Source organism: Panthera onca, chromosome B3 (genome assembly GCF_046562875.1).
Source record: "Panthera onca isolate mPanOnc1 chromosome B3, mPanOnc1 haplotype 2, whole genome shotgun sequence".
Classification (NCBI taxonomy): domain Eukaryota; kingdom Metazoa; phylum Chordata; class Mammalia; order Carnivora; family Felidae; genus Panthera; species Panthera onca.
In genome coordinates, this window is record NC_138344.1 from 31,446,359 (window position 1) to 31,463,714 (window position 17,356).

Here is a 17,356-nt window from a genome sequence, read left to right on the forward strand (position 1 = left end):
AGACGCTCATCCAGCATACCACATTACATTTAATAGTCATGTCTCCTCTTACATCTGACAGTTTCTCAGAGTTTCATTGGTTTTGGTGGCCTAGAGTATTTTGACGAGTACTGGTCAGGTATTTTGTAGAATATTCTCAATTGGGATTTGATGTTTCTCTTGTGATTAGATTGGGGTTATGTGTTTAGGGTGGAAGACTACAGTGATAAAAGTTATTTTCATCACTTCATATCAAGGGTATGTACTGTGAACATGGTTTATGACTTGATGTTGACCTTGATCACCTGGCTGAGGGAAGTGTGTATGTCACATTTTTCTGTAAAGTTCTCCCCACTCCTCCTATATTGGAAGGAAGTCAGTGTGCAGCCCACACCTCTAAGTAGAAAGTTATGCAGAGTATCTGTATACATTGCTTGGAATTCTTCTGCACCGGAGATTTGTCTCTTCTCCCATGTTTATTCAGTTATTTATTTTTATCAGTATGGACTTATAAGTATTTATCTTACACTTTAGGTTATAATTCATCACTGCTTTATTTTAGTGCTTGGCATTGGCCACTGGGAGCTGTTTTGGTTAGCTCCTGTTTTCCTTGGACATTTCCCCCATTATTGTGGATAGGTTTTTTTCCCCTGTACTTCTTTACTTTCTGGCCCTACAAGATGCTCCAGGTTTATCTTCTAATCACTTTTTGTTATAAATGTTTATTTTAGAGAGAGAGTGCAAGCATGAAGGTGGGACAGGGGCAGAGGGGAGGGGGAGAGAGAGTCTTAAGCAGGCTCCACACGTAGTGCAGAGCCTGATGCAAGACTCGCTCCCACAACCCTGTAATCATGACCTGAGCCAAAATTGAGAGTCGGACGCTCAACCAATTGAGCCACCCAGGAGCCACATTTTCTTCTGTATTTTTTGCCTTACCCCTAGAATCAGCCATGTCTCCAAGGATCCCTGTTTATTTTATTGGAGAGTGGTATTATAAGCCATTACCTGGGTGCTAGCTATGTTCATTGCTGCTGGGTGTTGCCTTTAAAAAAAAAAATTTTTTTTTTAATGTTTATTTTATTATTTTTTTTTTTTTTAATTTTTTTTTTCAACGTTTTTAATTTATTTTTGGGACAGAGAGAGACAGAGCATGAACGGGGGAGGGGCAGAGAGAGAGGGAGACACAGAATCGGAAACAGGCTCCAGGCTCCGAGCCATCAGCCCAGAGCCTGACGCGGGGCTCGAACTCACGGACCGCAAAATCGTGACCTGGCTGAAGTCGGACGCTTAACCGACTGCGCCACCCAGGCGCCCCTTTAATGTTTATTTTTTGAGAGAGACAGAGTGTGAGCAGGCGAGGGGCAGAGAGAGAAGGAGACACAGAATCTGAAGCAGGCTCCAAGCTGTCAGCACAGAGCCTGATGTGGGGCTTGAACAACTCACCGACTGCGAGATCATGACCTGGGCTGAAGCTGGCCGTCCAACAGACTGAGCCACCCAGGTGCCCCTCTTTTTGGCTGACAGAGCAGGGAAATAGATATATGTATACTTGACCAGTGTATATACATGTATACTATTTTTATGCGTAATCTTCTGTACTATATGAAGCTAAGCATGAGTTCATACTGATGTCTCCAGCTTGAATCCATTACTACCTGCGTCACTCTAGCCACCTCTATTTTCTCATCTGTCACCTTTCACTCTAACAGTGAAAGACTGGTGTCCTACCATCTGTTGTCCATGGGCTTAAATCATTCAGTTCCAGCGCACAGGTATAGCACTATCGGAATTACTAACCTGTACCACACTCCCTTCATTGACTTGTTTTATGCATTTGTAACAGATTGTTTTGTCACATTCTGCCTCCCATTCTGGGATCCTCCCACCTCAATGAATTTTTAAAAATTTGCGTATTTTAAGGCTTATTCTTTGTGCTCTAAGGTTCTGAGTTTTAACCTGCAGTGCCTTGTATCCATCATTACAGTATTATACAGAATCCCTTGTTTCACCAATTTAGTCTTTCCACTTTTTCCTCCATGACCTCTCCCCTGCCTCAGCAAGTACTGATCTTTTCACCATCTTTGTAGGTTTCACCTTTCCCAGAATATGACATAATTAAAATCACACGGTAGGTAGCCTTTTGAGACAGGCTTCTTTCACTTAAAGTGCATTTAAGATTCATTCATTCATGTTGGGGTGTCTGGGTGGCTCAGTCCGTTGAGTGTCCGAATCATTTTTTTTTTTAATTTTATTTTTTATTTTTTAAAATTTACATCCAAATTAGTTAGCATATAGTGAAACAATGATTTCAGGAGTAGATTCCTTAATGCTGCTTACCCATTTAGCCCATTCCCCCTTCCACAACCCCTCCAGTAACCCTCAGTTTGTTCTCCATATTTATGAGTCTCTTCTGTTTTGTCCCCCTCCCTGTTTTTATATTATTTTTGTTTCCCTTTCCTTATGTTCATCTGTTTTGTCTCTTAAAGTCCTCATATGAGTGAAGTCATATGATTTTTGTCTTTCTCTGACTAATTTCACTTAGCATAATACCCTCCAGTTCCATCTACGTAGTTGCAAATGGCAAGATTTCATTCTTTTTGACTGCCGAGTAATACTCCATTGTATATATATACCACATCTTCTTTATCCATTCATCCATCAATGGACATTTGGGCTCTTTCCATACTTTGGCTATTGCTGATAGTGCTGCTATAAACATGGGGGTGCATGTGTCCCTTCGAAACAGCACACCTGTATCCCGTGGATGAATGCCTAGTAGTGCAATTGCTGGGTCGTAGGGTAGTTCTATTTTTAGTTTTTTGAGGCACCTCCATACTGTTTTCCAGAGTGGCTGCACCAGCTTGCATTCCCAGAGTGTCTGAATCTTGATAGAGTCGTGGGATTGAGCCCTGCCTGTGTTGGGCTCCACATTGAGGATGGAGCCTGCTTAAGATTCCCTCTGCCCCACTCTCCCACTCGCACTCTCTCTCCCTCAAACTAAAAAAAAAAAATCATTCATGTCTTTGTGGCTCGATAGCTCATTTCCTTTTATTGCTGAATAATATTTCATTGTATGGATGTATCAAAGTTTGTCCGTTTACTTATTGAAGGGCATCTTGGCTGATTCCAACTTTTGATGATTATGAACAAAACTTGCTAGAAACATTTGTGTGCAGGTTTTATGTGGACATAGTTTTCAGATCAGTTGGGTAAATACCTAGGAGTATGATTGCTGGATGTTATGGTAAGGCTATCGAATTGTTTTCCCCTTACCAACAATTATAGCAACTCTCTTGAAAGAGTGCAGTTAACGTCAAGCAAGTAATTTATTTGATCTTTAACAAGTCACTCTGGTAAAAAAGTTGGGTCACTCTCAAAAAGTATCCCCTGGTGGATGATGCTTCTGCTTTTGCTGTTTAGTCTGTTCCCTAGATTATTAAGTGCACATAAATAGGGTAAAGGGATCATGGCAAAAAAAAAAAAAAAAAAAAAAAAAAGTTATCCTCTTTCAGAGAACTTCTTCTGAATCCAGATTAGTTTGGAAAATGTCTGTGACCTGGGAATTTGATGATGAGATGTGGCTTGGAATTGGTTTGTGATAGGTAGAGTTGCATTTATTTGTTTTTATTATTTTTCTTTAATGTTTATTTTTGAGAGGCAGAGTGCAAGCGGGGGAGGGGCAGAGAGAGAGGGAGACAACAGAATCCGAAGCAGGCTCCAGGCTCTGAGCTGTCAGCACAGAGCCTGACGTGGGGCTCGAACTCACGAACCATGAGATCATAACCTGAGCTGAAGTCAGATGCTTAACTGAGTTGCATTTATTTATTTGTTTAGTGAATGCTGTAAGATGAGTAGAAAGGTCTGCCAGAGGATTTTAAGGATTCCAAGAAAATAGATTGGTTTCTTCCCACTGCAGTTGTAATGTAGATTATCATTGTTTTTTTCATTGATAAAGAAATAGAGATTAAGTATTTTTCTCATTAGAGATATGTAAATAGAAATTTTCCTGGTATATGTCTATTGATGTTGAAACTAGTAGATTGGTAAAGTATAGGAATATAATCTCCAGTTCTGTTTTTTTAAAATTAATTTATTTAAGAATTTTTTTTTAACGTTTTTATTTTATTTTTGAGAGACAGAGACAGAGTGCTAGTTGTAGAGGGGCAGAGAAAGAGTGGGATACACAGAGTCTGAAGCAGGCTCCAGGCTCTGAGCTGTCAGCACAGAACTCGACACGGGGCTTGAACTGACGAACCATGAGATCATGACCTGAGCTGAAGTCAGATGCTTAACTGACTGAGCCACTCAGGCACCCCTCTTCAGTTCTGGTTTTTAAGTATTCTGTTAAGGTTAGTGATGAGTTGTTGAGGGATTTGTTAGTTATAGTTACCTAATCCAACATTTGTGAGAGATTTAGCACAAGCAGATTTTATTTACTTTTTTTACAGGTTTATTTATTTTGAGAAAGAATGTGTGCACATGCGAGTGGGGAAGGGGTGTGTGTGTGTGGGGGGGAATCCCAAGCAGGTTCTGTGCTGCCAGCAAAGAGCCTGACGTGCGGCTCCATCTCACGAACCAGGAGATCATGACTTGAGCCAAAATCAAGAGTCAGATGCTCAACCAACTGAGCCATCCAGGCGGTCCTAAGTTAATTAATTAATTATATATTTTTTTACAGAGAGAGAGTGCAAGTGTGTATGTGGCAGGGAGAGAGAATCCCAGACAGGCTCCATATTTGTCAAGTAGATGAATGGAATATTAGTCCTCGGAGGCTGAGGGAAACCATTTGAGACTGGCTAAGGATACAGGTCTGTGTATGGTCTGTTCATTTTACCAATGATCCCACCATCCGAGGTCCTACTATAACTTCTTAACCTCCTTGGATGTGCCCTGGATGTGCCTTCTTGGTGCTGGAGCCCAAGAAGTTGAATTATTACCAAGGCCTAGAAGTTGGGGAGTTGAAAAGAAGGTTCCAGATGCTCTCAGTTATCTCTTCGTGAAGCCCATTGAGTCTGACATTAAAACATTTGCCATTGACCTTCAGGTGCCCTTTAGCGTGCTAAGTGCAGGACAAAGTTCCCTTTTACAATGTGTGTGTGACAAAAACCAATAAATAAGTGGCACTGAGGGTTACACAACAATGGGTTTGTTGTAAGTTATCCTGGCCAAAGGGCTTTTGTGCCAAAGGCTGGCAGCAAAATGGCACAGGAAGGCGGCCAGCCTCTAGTCTTAACACATACTTGGCCTTTGTAATTGAAAGGTAAAGAAATCTGTGAAGCACTGTTTATCTTTTCCAAGGGAAGCGCTTTTCTCTCCTAGTGGCCAAAGTCCATTTTATTTTTTTATTCCCCCCCCAATATTTTATTATCTTAAATTCTAAACAAGAGCTTTGCTGTTTAGTTTTATATATATTATATTTCAAACAAACACGTTTTAATTATTTGCCAAAGGCCATTTTAAACATAGAGCCAGGCACTTGGGCTGAGTAAGCCAAGTATTGAGACAGCTGATTCACTCAGGACTTCCCAATATTTGTATTAAAGTATGAGGAAAAGGAAGAATCAGAGACAACTGAGCATATTGGCTTGCTTTTCATTTACTTTATAATCTCTTATCTTTTTCTTGCTGACCTATGATGTCAGTATTTCCTCTTGGAAACCTTTTTTGCTGTCTACTTTCCTAGCAGTGTTTGGAACATAGCTGATCCTTGGTGTATATTTGTCAAATGAGTGAATGTAAGCTCTGTATTCAGAGTGTGAGAAAATACCTGATACCTTCTGAAGACACAACTCTGGTTTGGTTGCAAGTGATGTTTATAGAGTCTTAAGGCTGACCCCAAAGTGGCTTCCTATTTTGCTGCTTTTGCCCTGTCTTCTGTCAAGCTGATAATTGCTTGTCTTCATCTGTCATTGTGATAGATTCAGGATAGTTCATTGTCCGTTCATACTGGGCATGACTGAACTCCTTTCCTCTGAAGCCCTTGCCTCATACCCCCTCTTTTATTATTGTTGACAGCTTCATCTTCCTGTCTTTTTCAGTCACGCAAAGATTTGATAGCTACCTTTCTTTCTCATAGTTCATCTCAAGTTGCCTTTTCTTTAGTGACTTCTTTAGACTCTTTTGTTGTTTGTATGGGGTGTTTTTTGTTTTTTTAGATGGTTGTTTTTATGAATTCAGAGATTTGTGTATTTATGGTAGACAGGGCATAGAATTGGGTGACAGGTCTGAATGACAAATTTCTGCCCTCTGTTTGCTTACATTGTCCTTGAGTTAGAGTAAAAACACAGATAACTGCAGAACAAAGTAGGTAGTATGGGGCAAGTGCTAGATGAACGGTACCCACACTGCTGCAGGTGGTCAGATGGGGGTGATCTTTCAGTTGGAGTCATCAAGATGGTGTGTTTGGGCTGAGTCTGTAACAGTAAAAATGAGAAATAGCTTAAAAGTTCATCAGTAGGCATGGTATACATCAATAGGGTATAGTCTATAAAAAATCTTCAAAAAATTTTTTTTAATGTTTTATTTATTTTTGAGAGACAGAGACCGTGTGAGTGGGGGAGGGGCAGAGAGAGGGGGAGACAGAATCTGAAGCAGGCTTCAGGCTCTGAGCTGTCAGCCCAAACTCACAAACCATGAGATCATGACCTGAGCTGAAGTTGGAAGCTTTAACCGACTGAGCCACTCAGGAGCCCCTATAAAAAAATCTTATAAAAAGATATTTGGAGAAATCATTCATGAAACAGAAGCTCCTAAGCAAGATAGCAAGGTACAAAACTTTATAAGATGGATGCATATTTTTTGACTAGAAGGGAACATATCAAAATGTTAAGTGAATATCTGCAATTTTCGGGCCACCTGGGTGGCTTAGTTAATTAAGCGTCCAACTTCAGCTCAGGTCATGATCTCATGGTTCATGAGTTTGAGCCCTGCATCGGGCCCCCATGCTGACATTGCAGAGGCTGCTTGGGATTCTCTCTCTCTCTCTCTCTCTCTCTCTCTCTCTCTCTCCCTCCCTCTCCCTCTCCCTCTCCCTCTCCCTCTCCCTCTCCCTCTCCCTCTCCCTCTCCCTCCCCCTCCCTCCCTCCCTCCCTCCCTCTCTCTCTGCCCCTCCCCTGAGTGTTCCCTCCCTCCCTCTCCCTCTCTCCCCCCACCCCAGAATAAACTTTAAAAAAGTTAAGTGAATATTTGCAATTTTCTGTATATTTTATGCACTATTAAGAACATATATTAACAAAAAGTTACTTCTAAAAAAGGAATACTTGTTTCCTGTTGCTTTTGAATTCCTTTTTTACCATTGTGCTGTACTGAATAGGTTTTTTGCTTTTGCCTTCTATGCTCATTTTCTAGACATGATCCTCTGCTAGTTCTTTTCACTTTGCCTAGGTCTGTCAGAGTTACATGGTTTCCTTATTCTTGTCTCCACAAATACCATGGAATTTGGAATCTGACCGATCAGAGTTCAAGTCCTAACTTAGACATACCGGTTTGGAACATCCTTAGTTTCCTCATTGGTAGAATGCTAAGGTTAATTGGGTTGTCTGAAGATAGCTGAGATAATGTGCGTATCAAAGCCTAAGATGGTGCCAGCTGCATAGGTTCTGCAAGTTGACAAGCGTTTAGCAGCATCCCTGGACTCCACCTTCTAGATGCCAGGAATATTTCCCAACCACCCCCAATTGTAACAACCAAAAATGCCTCCAGACATTGTCAAATGTCCCACTGGGGCATAATAGTGCCCCTGATTGAGAATCAAAAGTTCTTCAGGAATGAGGAAACCTTGTTATCAGAAACTGCTGTAAGATCTACTCTCCACCTTTCACCCCATTCTGTCTTCTTGACCAGTATTCTTCACGTGCCCATGCTTAAATCAGTTGTTGGCATGAGAACCACCATGATTGATTTAGAAATTTACCTGTTCCCTCCCCTGAGAGGAGGGTATGGTATCTATCTGAACAAAAATGGGTATTGTTCTGAGGAAGAGATCTGGACATTAGATAGGCAACAACAGAATCTGCTTACGGGGCAAAAAACTCTAAAATTGCTTACCTCTGGCAAGGGCCTATCGCAAGTGTCATGGTGGAAGATACAGGCAGTTTGACTGTTGGGTCTGCAGAAGCGATTGGGAATGGTAGTAAAGGGGGGTGAGAGTAACTTTAGGTGAGGACAGGGGCTATATTGATATTGTTCACCGTTGACTCTCCAGCACTTAACACAGATCCTAGTGGATAGCAGATGCTTAATGAAAATTTTAAAAATGAATATAGAAAAATACTGATCAGAATTCTGTCCTGGTGAAATGTGAAGTGTGTTTTGGGTTCAGTGAACAGTGGTATGATTATAGGTACAGTTGGCTGACATGAAGAGACTCCTGGAGACCACCCCGATTCCTTTCTTTCAGATAAACTATATTCAGCTTCAGGGAAATTGTGCTTTGGCCTAAATAGTGCCTTAAAATAAGCATGAAGTATTTGACTCCTAATATTGATGTTATTAATTCATTAGGTTTCTTTTACTTCCTTTTGTAAAAGTAAACATTTCTGTGACACAACTCCTGATGGGCTCACCAATTGGTTGGCTTTTTTTCTACGATACATACATGCTATGTACATGAGATATGAGAAACAGAGGAACAAATTAAAAAGGACTAGATAAACACAAAGTAAACTTTCACAGTAATACTGGTTTAAATTTGGTTTAATGGTTCAAAATATGTTTTGCTTATTGAAAAATTAATATTTGCTTTTTCAACAGAGTGAATAACTATGAGTCATTGATTCTTTTGGAGGTGGTGGGGAGGTGGAGATATTTATTACCTTGATTGTGGTCGTGGTATTACAAGTGTTTGCATATGTCCAAACTCATCAAATTGTATACATTAAGTATGTACAGGTTTTTGTGTACTGATAAAACCTCAGTAAAGCTATAAAAACAAAAATCAGTGTTGTCCCTCTGAGGAGATGAAGCCCAGGTGCATCTTCTCTTGGCTCCCAGGACTGAATCCAGGGCAGCAATAGGACCTTGGCTGACTTTATTTCTTTAGTATTTTACCTTACTAATTTTGTGTTTTTGCTTTGTCTATAGCTAAGCTGTTCCCCATTGGTAGCAGCAGTGATTAGGGGTTTGGCTTTATGGTTTGATCACTTGATCTGTTTAAGGGAATTAATGTTTCTAGATACCTGCTTTCTGTTGGGTGAGAGACAACAGCAAATCTGGTTAGTCTGTTCTATTTGTCTACTTTGAGCTCAAGTCAATTAAGATTTTCATCCTCACTGGGAGAAGATGGGCCCTTTAACATCTATACTGGTCTGTGTTTAATCTTGGCCCATGTCTGAGATTTTAGGGTTGGAGCTGTAAGCACTATTTCTGTGTATGTCTGTGTGTCTGTAATTCAGAAAGTTCTTTACCTTTACAATTTACAAGGGATAAAATAAACATGAAATATTTTTAAAGGAATATTTTATTAATGGTTCAAAACTTTTTTGCTTATTAAACATCAATACTTGGTTAGAACAGAGTGATTAGCTGTGAGTCACTCATTTTCTTAAATCTTGGTATACCACTTAAGAAAATAGTAACCATACTAGTTATTTCAGAAGAAATTTAATAGAATTGGTTAAGTAGGTGTTAGAAGACCAAAAAAGCAAAAAGAGACTTTGAGGGAGGGGAAACAGGGAACAGGCTGCTGTTATCAGAAACTTGAAGTTCAGAGAAGAGGCTTCTCAGAGCTGGTGCCATTAGTTCTAGGGAGCTGCACTGAAGCTTGTTCTGTCTGCATGAGGCGGAAAGGAAAACGGGAGACCGGAACCGACTGCCAGGGCAATGCTGGTGTGAACAGCAAGCGAACATGAAGGAGACCGTCCCGTGTCACTGCTCCTTCCTTGTTCCTTCCACTCTCTTCACATGTCTACTACTGGTAGTGGGACCTGACGGGAGGAGAAATGCAGTTGTGGAGTCCCAGCCCAACACCACAGAGACTGAGTGTGGAGTTGAAAGACATTAATAAGTGATACCCTGAACACTTTGAATGAAACAGAGGTTCAAAGAGCCGGTCCTGGGTTCAGTTAATTAAGAAATTAAAATTTTTTTTCATCGCTGGAAAGGTAGTAGCTGAAAAAAAGGCAAAACTGGAAAGAATACCTCTCTCTGAGAGGCCTACTTTTCCTGTACGGGGTCAGATGTTAAATATTTTAGGCTTTGCCGGTCATGAAGTCTCGGTCTCAAATACTTAACGTTGCTTTTGCAGCACAGAAGTGGGCTTAGACAGTATGTAAACAAATGAGTGTGACTGTGTTCCAAGAAAACATATTTGCAGAAACAGCAGTGGGCTGAATTTGGTGAGCGCCAAACAGTTTGCAGACTCCTGATGTAGAATATACACTTAGGGTGAGGTTAATCAATGATAGTCCATATGGATTCATGTTTGGAATAACCTTGATACTTTTTTCAATTTGGGAGACCATCTTCTTAGATCTGATCAATTTTTTAAAAATTTCATTCTAGCTAACGAAGGCCTGTAAGAGGAATCGGAGAGGTGTTAGCTCTGCCATTCTTTTGTTCACTTATGATTGCATTATTAGTATTATCTTTAATGCATAGTTTCTTTACAGGAATCTTTTTTAAGCCACTTACTCATTTTAGTATGCTTTAGTAGCTAAAAATGTATATAGTTGCACAACAGTGTGAATGTACTTAATGCCATTGAACTGTATACTTAAAAGTCGTTAAAATGGTAAATTTTATGTTAACATACATTTTACCATAAAAAAATTGATGCAAGTCCATTTGCACGGATACACGTCCTGTTATGGAACATCACTCTTTCTTCCAACATCTCAAGTACTGGCAGTGATTGGCTGTCATGAAACCTCATAAGGGTGCCAATTTCTAGCTGAACATTAAATTTATAAAGCCTAATTTCTTATTCTTTTTAATTAAAAGAAAAAATAGAGTATGAAATATCTTCTCCCTTCATCCCAGTGGATCATTCTTTACACTCCTGGGTATGCCAAGACCACAGGGCCAGAGACCTGTTTTCTAATAGTATGCTTTGATTTATATTGAGGCAGAACATTAGTCCTGTATACTGGACTTTTTTCTAGTTCTTCCCCTGCCTGCTTCTATTGCTGAGGGTGTTACCCTGACCTTGTATTTTCATGCCTGCACTCCCATTCCTAATCCAGCTCTGTTTTTTTCGTCCACATTTCTGTGATACTTTATATAAATTTCTGTTATAATTCTTACCACGTTGTATTTTAGTTGTTTGCTTATATATCACTCCTCCTTTAAAAAAAAAGTTTATTTATGTTACAGCACGAAGCGGGGAAGGGCGGAGAGAGAAACAGAATCCCAAGCAGAAGGAGCTCAATTCCACGACCATGAGATCATGACCTGAGCTGAAATCAAGAATCCCTTGCCCCAGTAATGAACATTTGTGCTTCCTACAGTTTTTGCATGGGAAAAGGTCTCATGGCAACTTGTTGCCAGAGTTTTAAGAATTTATTTTTTTATTAAAATTTTTAAAAATTTATTTATTTATTTTAGAGAGTGCAAGCGGAGGAGAGGGGTAGATGGAGGGGGAGAGAGAGAGAGAGACAGACAGACAGACCGGGAGAGAATCTTAAGCAGGCTCCACACTCAGCACGGAGCCTGACACAAGGCTTGGTCCCACAACCCTGGGATCATGACCTGAGCCGAAATCAGAGTTGGACGCTCAATTGACTAAGCCACCCGGCTACCCCTCTCCTCCTTCCTTTTTGAGTAGCATGTCTTGGTTATTTACCTGGCTGTGGCACATAGCATGCTCTCACTAAATGTTTTTGTCAGATTACTGGAACTAGAACTTAACCCACATTTTGACAATCTTGTCATTGTTTTATAATCCAAGCTGTTGATGGTGGCTCAGCTAGATCTTCCTCTCCTTTATAATTTTGGCCAAGCTTAGTTATTTTCAGAGGCCTAAATCTCATCTTCCAGCTCAGCCCTTTTCTATACCAATATTTGGCAATAGGAAGACTTGGGGACACGAGTTATATTTGCACAGTACACATCTTTCAGAATAATTATTGCAATTGATCTTGCCAATGTTGATTAATTTGTTAAACAAATATTTATTGACTGCCTGCTGTGTGCTAGGAACTCTGCTGGGGATAAAACAGTGAGCATTTTACATACAAGGAAATTGAGATTATGTAACATGTTAACGAGAACTGCAGCTGGAGCCTAGGTGTCCTGGCTCCTCCATGGGGTAGAAGGGAGTTGCTGTGAGAAGTTAGAGCAGTATAGTTGGGATGCTGTATGTGAAGGAGTTTGCTCATGATCATTCTAACCTCTCAGTATTTTCAGTAATTAAAGAGCTCAATCTTTCAAAGGGAAGCACATCACATTTATTTAAACCATATTGGAGGTTCAGTTTGGCATACCGTTAGCCTGGTCCACCCTTTCAGGATGGTCAGAATATAAACTCAATTCAGGATTCTCTAGGAGTGGATGGTCTGGAGAATTCTGTGGGATTTTCTGTCTTGGCTGCTAGAAAAGTAGTTGACTGATGTGTGGTGGCCAGATAGAGAGTGTCTGCTGTTCTGGTGTTGATGTGCATCTTGGTGTGGTCACTGTAGAATCAGGTCAGTATGATCCTTGTCGGTTGATGGTTCAGAAATTGCTTCCCTACAAGTATTAAATTCTGAGAAAAGATCACATTAAGAGATCTAGGGGTGCCTGGGTGGCTCAGTCAGTTAAGTGTCCAACTTCGGCTCAGGTCATGATCTCGCGCTTGTGAGTTTGAGCCCCAAGTCAGGCTCTGTGCTGACAGTTCAGAACCTGGAGCCTGCTTTGGATTCTGTCCCTCTCTGTCCCTCTCCTCATACTCTCTCTCTCTCTCTCTCTCTCTCTCTTAAAAATAAATAAACATTAAAAAAGAGAGAGATCTAAAAACAGGTTTATAAGTCAAAATAACAACTTACAGTGATAGATGTATATCTGGCTCAAGATCTGGAATCTCTCTAAACCAGAGATTCCCTCCTGCTGGGTTCTAGGCTAAGACCACATTAAAAATTAGAAGGTTGTTTGCTTGGGAAGCATAGAATTCGGAGCCAGTTGAGTAGTATTTTTTTGTGAACTTCAGGTTATGAAGAGTTGATCTTCTTTTACTCTGGGGGTATTTCTCTCTTTACTCCTGGACATTTGGGGTCAAACCACTCAGACCTGTGGGAAGAGACTGCTGTACCTTTGCCCTTCCACTTTCATTTTTTTTTTTTTTTTTTTCAGATATTAATTTATTTTTTTAATTTACATCCAACTTAACATATAGTGCAACAGTGATTTCAGGAGTAGATTCCTTAATGCCCCTTACCCATTTAGCCCATCCCCCCTCAACCCCTCCCCCAAACCTCTGTTTATTCTCTATATTTAAGAGTCTTTTATGTTTTGTCTCCCTCCCTGTTTTTATATTATTTTTGCTTCCCTTCCCTTATGTTCATCTGTTTTGTATCTTAAAGTCCTCATATGAGTGAAGTCCTATATTTATCTTTCTCTAATTTCGGTTAGCATAATGTGCTCTAGTTCCACCCACGTAGTTGCAAATGGCAAGATTCCATTCTTTTTGACTGCTGAGTAATACTCCCCTGTGCGTGCGTGCGTGTGTGTGCACCACATCTTCTTTATCCATTCATCCATCGATGAGCATTTGGGCTCTTTCCATACTTTGGCTATCGTTGATAGTGCTGCCATAAATGTTGGGGTGCATGTGCCTCTTCGAAACAGCACACTTGTATCCCTTAGATAAATACCTAGTAGTGAGTGCAATTGCTGGGTCATATTGTAGTTCTGATTTTTTGAGGAAACTCCATACTGTTTTCCAGAGTGGCTGCATCAGTTTGCATTCCCACCAGCAGTACAAAAGAGATCCTCTTTTCTCCACATCCTTGCCAACATCTGTTGTTGCCTGAGTTGTTAATGTTAGCCATTCTGACTGGTGTAAGGTGATATCTCATTGTGGTTTTGATTTGTATTTCCCTGATGAGTGATGTTGAGCATTTTTTTCATGTGTCGGTTGGCCATGTGGATGTCTTCTTTGGAGAAGTGTCTGTTCATGTCTTCTGCCCATTTCTTCACTGGATTATTTGTTTTTTGGGTGTTGAGTTTGGTAAGTTCTTTATAGATTTTGGATACTAACCCTTTATCTGATATGCTGTTTGCAAATCTCTTCTCCCATTCCATAGGTTGCCTTTTAGTTTTGCTGCTTATTTCATTTTCTGTGCAGAAGCTTTTTATTTTGATGAGGTCCCAGTAGTACATTTTTGCTTTTGTTTCCCTTGCCTCTGGAGACATGTTGAGTAAGAAGTTGCTGTGGCTGAGGTCAAAGAGGTTTTTGCCTGCTTTCTTCTCTGGGATTTTGATGGATCCTCTAGGATCTGTTGGAAGTGCTGCTAGGATTTTGATGGCTTCCTGTCTTACGTTTAGGTCTTTCATCCATTTTGAGTTTATTTTTGTGTATGGTGTAAGAAAGTGGTCAGGTTCATTTTTCTGCATGTTGCTGTCCAGTTTTCCCAGTACCATTTGCTGAGGAGACTGTCTTTATTCCTTTGGATATTCTTTCCTGCTTTGTCAAAGATTAGTTGGTCATACGTTTGTGGGTCCATTTCTGGGTTCTCTATTCTGTTCCATTGATCTGAGTGTCTGTTCTTGTGCCAGTACCATACTGTCTTGATGAGTACAGCTTTGTAATTTAGCTTGAAGTCCGGGATTGTGATGCCTCCAGCTTTGCTTTTCTTTTTCAAGATTGCTTTGGCTATTTGGGGTCTTTTCTGGTTCCATACAAATTTTAGGATTGTTTGTTCTAGCTCTGTGAAGAATGCTGGTGTTATTTTGATAGGGATTGCGCCCTTCCACTTTTTGGACATTCAGTTGTTAAAAAAAAAGCCTCTGTCATTACCAGTTTCCTTGTGAAGGGTAGAACTGGTTAGGATTTCCAGGAGTTGTACTTATTTTATATTTATTATTACTTAGGTAATATATGAAATCTATTATTCCAGGAGATTTGTGGTAGTTTGTGCTACTTAATACGATCTAGGAATAGCTTACCTTTCTTTACAATCTTCACTTTGATTCCTGTAACACTCTCCATAAAGCACTAATGTATTTTCCACTTCCACTGAGCACTTACTGTCGGCATACTGACCTTAGTCCCTGTTTTTCCCTCCAGGGTCATCTAGTAGCAGACACCCAAATCAGGCAACTCCAAAGAAAAGTGGATTAAAGAATGGCCAAATGAAGAATAAAGATGACGAGTGCTTTGGGGATGATATCGAGGAGATCCCAGACACAGATTTTGATTTTGAAGGGAACCTGGCCCTTTTTGACAAGGCAGCTGTGTTTGAAGAGATTGATACCTACGAGAGGAGAACTGGTACCCGTTCCCGGGGCATCCCAAATGAAAGGCCTACTCGGTACCGCCACGATGAGAACATCCTGGAGTCGGAGCCCATTGTCTACCGGCGGATCACTGTGCCCCACAACGTGAGCAAGGAGTTCTGCACTGGTGAGTTGCACCAGGTCCGCTTCCCACCGGCTGCTCTTCCCTCTCCATTATGCCTGAAACACAATGACCTAGATTCTGAATCAGAGGCTTGCAGTAGGAATTAACTAAAGTGGCTTTGCGGTTGGCTTATTATCATTGTCTCTTGGGAATTGTGGCTAATGTAGCATCCTACCTATCACAGCGTAGGGTAGGGGGCTGATTTCATGTCCATTTATATCCTACATCTGACAGAACCTGGTCTGCTCTTTATTTAGTGTGTTGTGATTAACAACTAAAGGCATAGGGGCCAACTAATCAGATCTTTGACTTTTCACTTTGGCTTGCCTATTACACTGCCTTTACATTTTACCAGAGGTTCAACTCTGATTCACTAGTTGTTTGTTGGGGTAAAAAAACAGTTGGAGATGGATGGTTGACACCATTGGCTAAAGTTAGGGTTTTAATAAATTACATTTGTTTACTATGCTGTCCTTATCTCCTGAGAGCCCTGGTCATCTGGAAGTTTGGCTAGTCCTAATTCTCATGTAACCAACTAGTGCCTGGGTAGTCACCTAGGTCACTATATTGGGTAGTCTAGTCTATTACCTCAGTGGTTTTTAAGTTTCTTTTTCTTTTTCTTTTCTTTAAATGTTTATTTTATTTTGAGAGCGAGCATGAACGGGGGAGGAGCAGAGAAGGAGACACAGAACCCCAAGCAGGCTCCAGGCTCCAAGCTGTCAGCACAGAGCCTGATGCGGGGCTTGAACTCACAAACTGAGATCATGACCTGAGCTAAAGTCAGACGCTCATCCAACTGAGCCACCCAGGTGCCCCAAATTTCTTTTTTTTATATGAAATTTATTGTCAAATTGGTTTCCATACAACACCCAGTGCTCATCCCAACATGTGCCCTCTTCAATGTTCATCACCCACTTTCCCCTCCCTCCCACCCCCCCCTTCTCAGTTTTTTTTTAAAGGTCTCTTATGGTTTGCCTCCTTCCCCTCCCCCACGGTCTTCTGTTAAGTTTCTCAAGATCCACATAAGAGTGAAAACATATGGTATCTGTCTTTCTCTGTATGACTTATTTCACTTAGCAAACACTTTCCAGTTCCATCCACGTTGCTACAAAAGGCCATATTTCATGCTTTCCCATTGCCAAGTAGTATTCCACTGTGTATATAAACCACAACTTCTTTATCCATTCATCAGTTGATGGACATTTAGGCTCTTTCCATAATTTGGCTATTGTTGAAAGTGCTGCTATAAACATGGGGGTACAAGTGCCCCTATGCATCAGCACTCCTGTATCCCTTGGATAAATTCCTAGCAGTGCTATTGCTGGGTCATAGGGTAGATCTATTTTTAATTTTTTGAGGAACCTCCACTCTGTTTTCCAGAGTGGCTGCACCAGTTTGCATTCCCACCAACAGGGCAAGAGGGTTCCTGTTTCTCCACATCCTCTCTAACATCTATAGTCTCCTGATTTGTTCATTTTAGCCACTCTGGCGTGAGGTGATATCTCAGTGTGGTTTTGATTTGTATTTCCTCTTTTTTTTTTTTTTTTTTTTTTTTTTAATATTGGGATCTTTTCTTCAAACGTGGCATTTGAGGCAGATAAATGCAGCTGTGGAGAAGTGGTCTTCTTCACCCCTCTCCCTGTCCCTTCCACCCCAAACCACATTATTATCTGGGCTTCTGGGAATACAGTTTGAAAACCATTGTTACTGAAGGATCTTAAAGAACAAAGGAGGAATCATAATCATTTTAATTAAGTAGAGAAGGAACTAAGTACAATATTCATTTTGGTTTGAGGGTTTGAATATAGGGAATATAAATCTAGAACAGTAGTAGCAGTTATAGGA

General features: G+C 40.6%; 1 protein-coding gene across 3 annotated transcripts in view; it reads left to right on the forward strand.

Moving 5' to 3' along the window:
• The window catches only part of EDC3 (enhancer of mRNA decapping 3), a 60,777-nt gene that overhangs the window by 22,875 nt on the left and 20,546 nt on the right, over positions 1-17,356 (forward strand). For all 3 annotated transcript variants that reach the window (XR_013556367.2, XM_060618056.3, XM_060618055.3), the window contains exon 4: positions 15,179-15,514. Coding sequence is in view for 2 of the 3 variants with exons in the window: in XM_060618056.3 (XP_060474039.2) it covers positions 15,179-15,514 (336 nt within the window). In the remaining variant the exon portion in view is untranslated. The remainder of the gene's footprint in view (positions 1-15,178; positions 15,515-17,356) is intronic.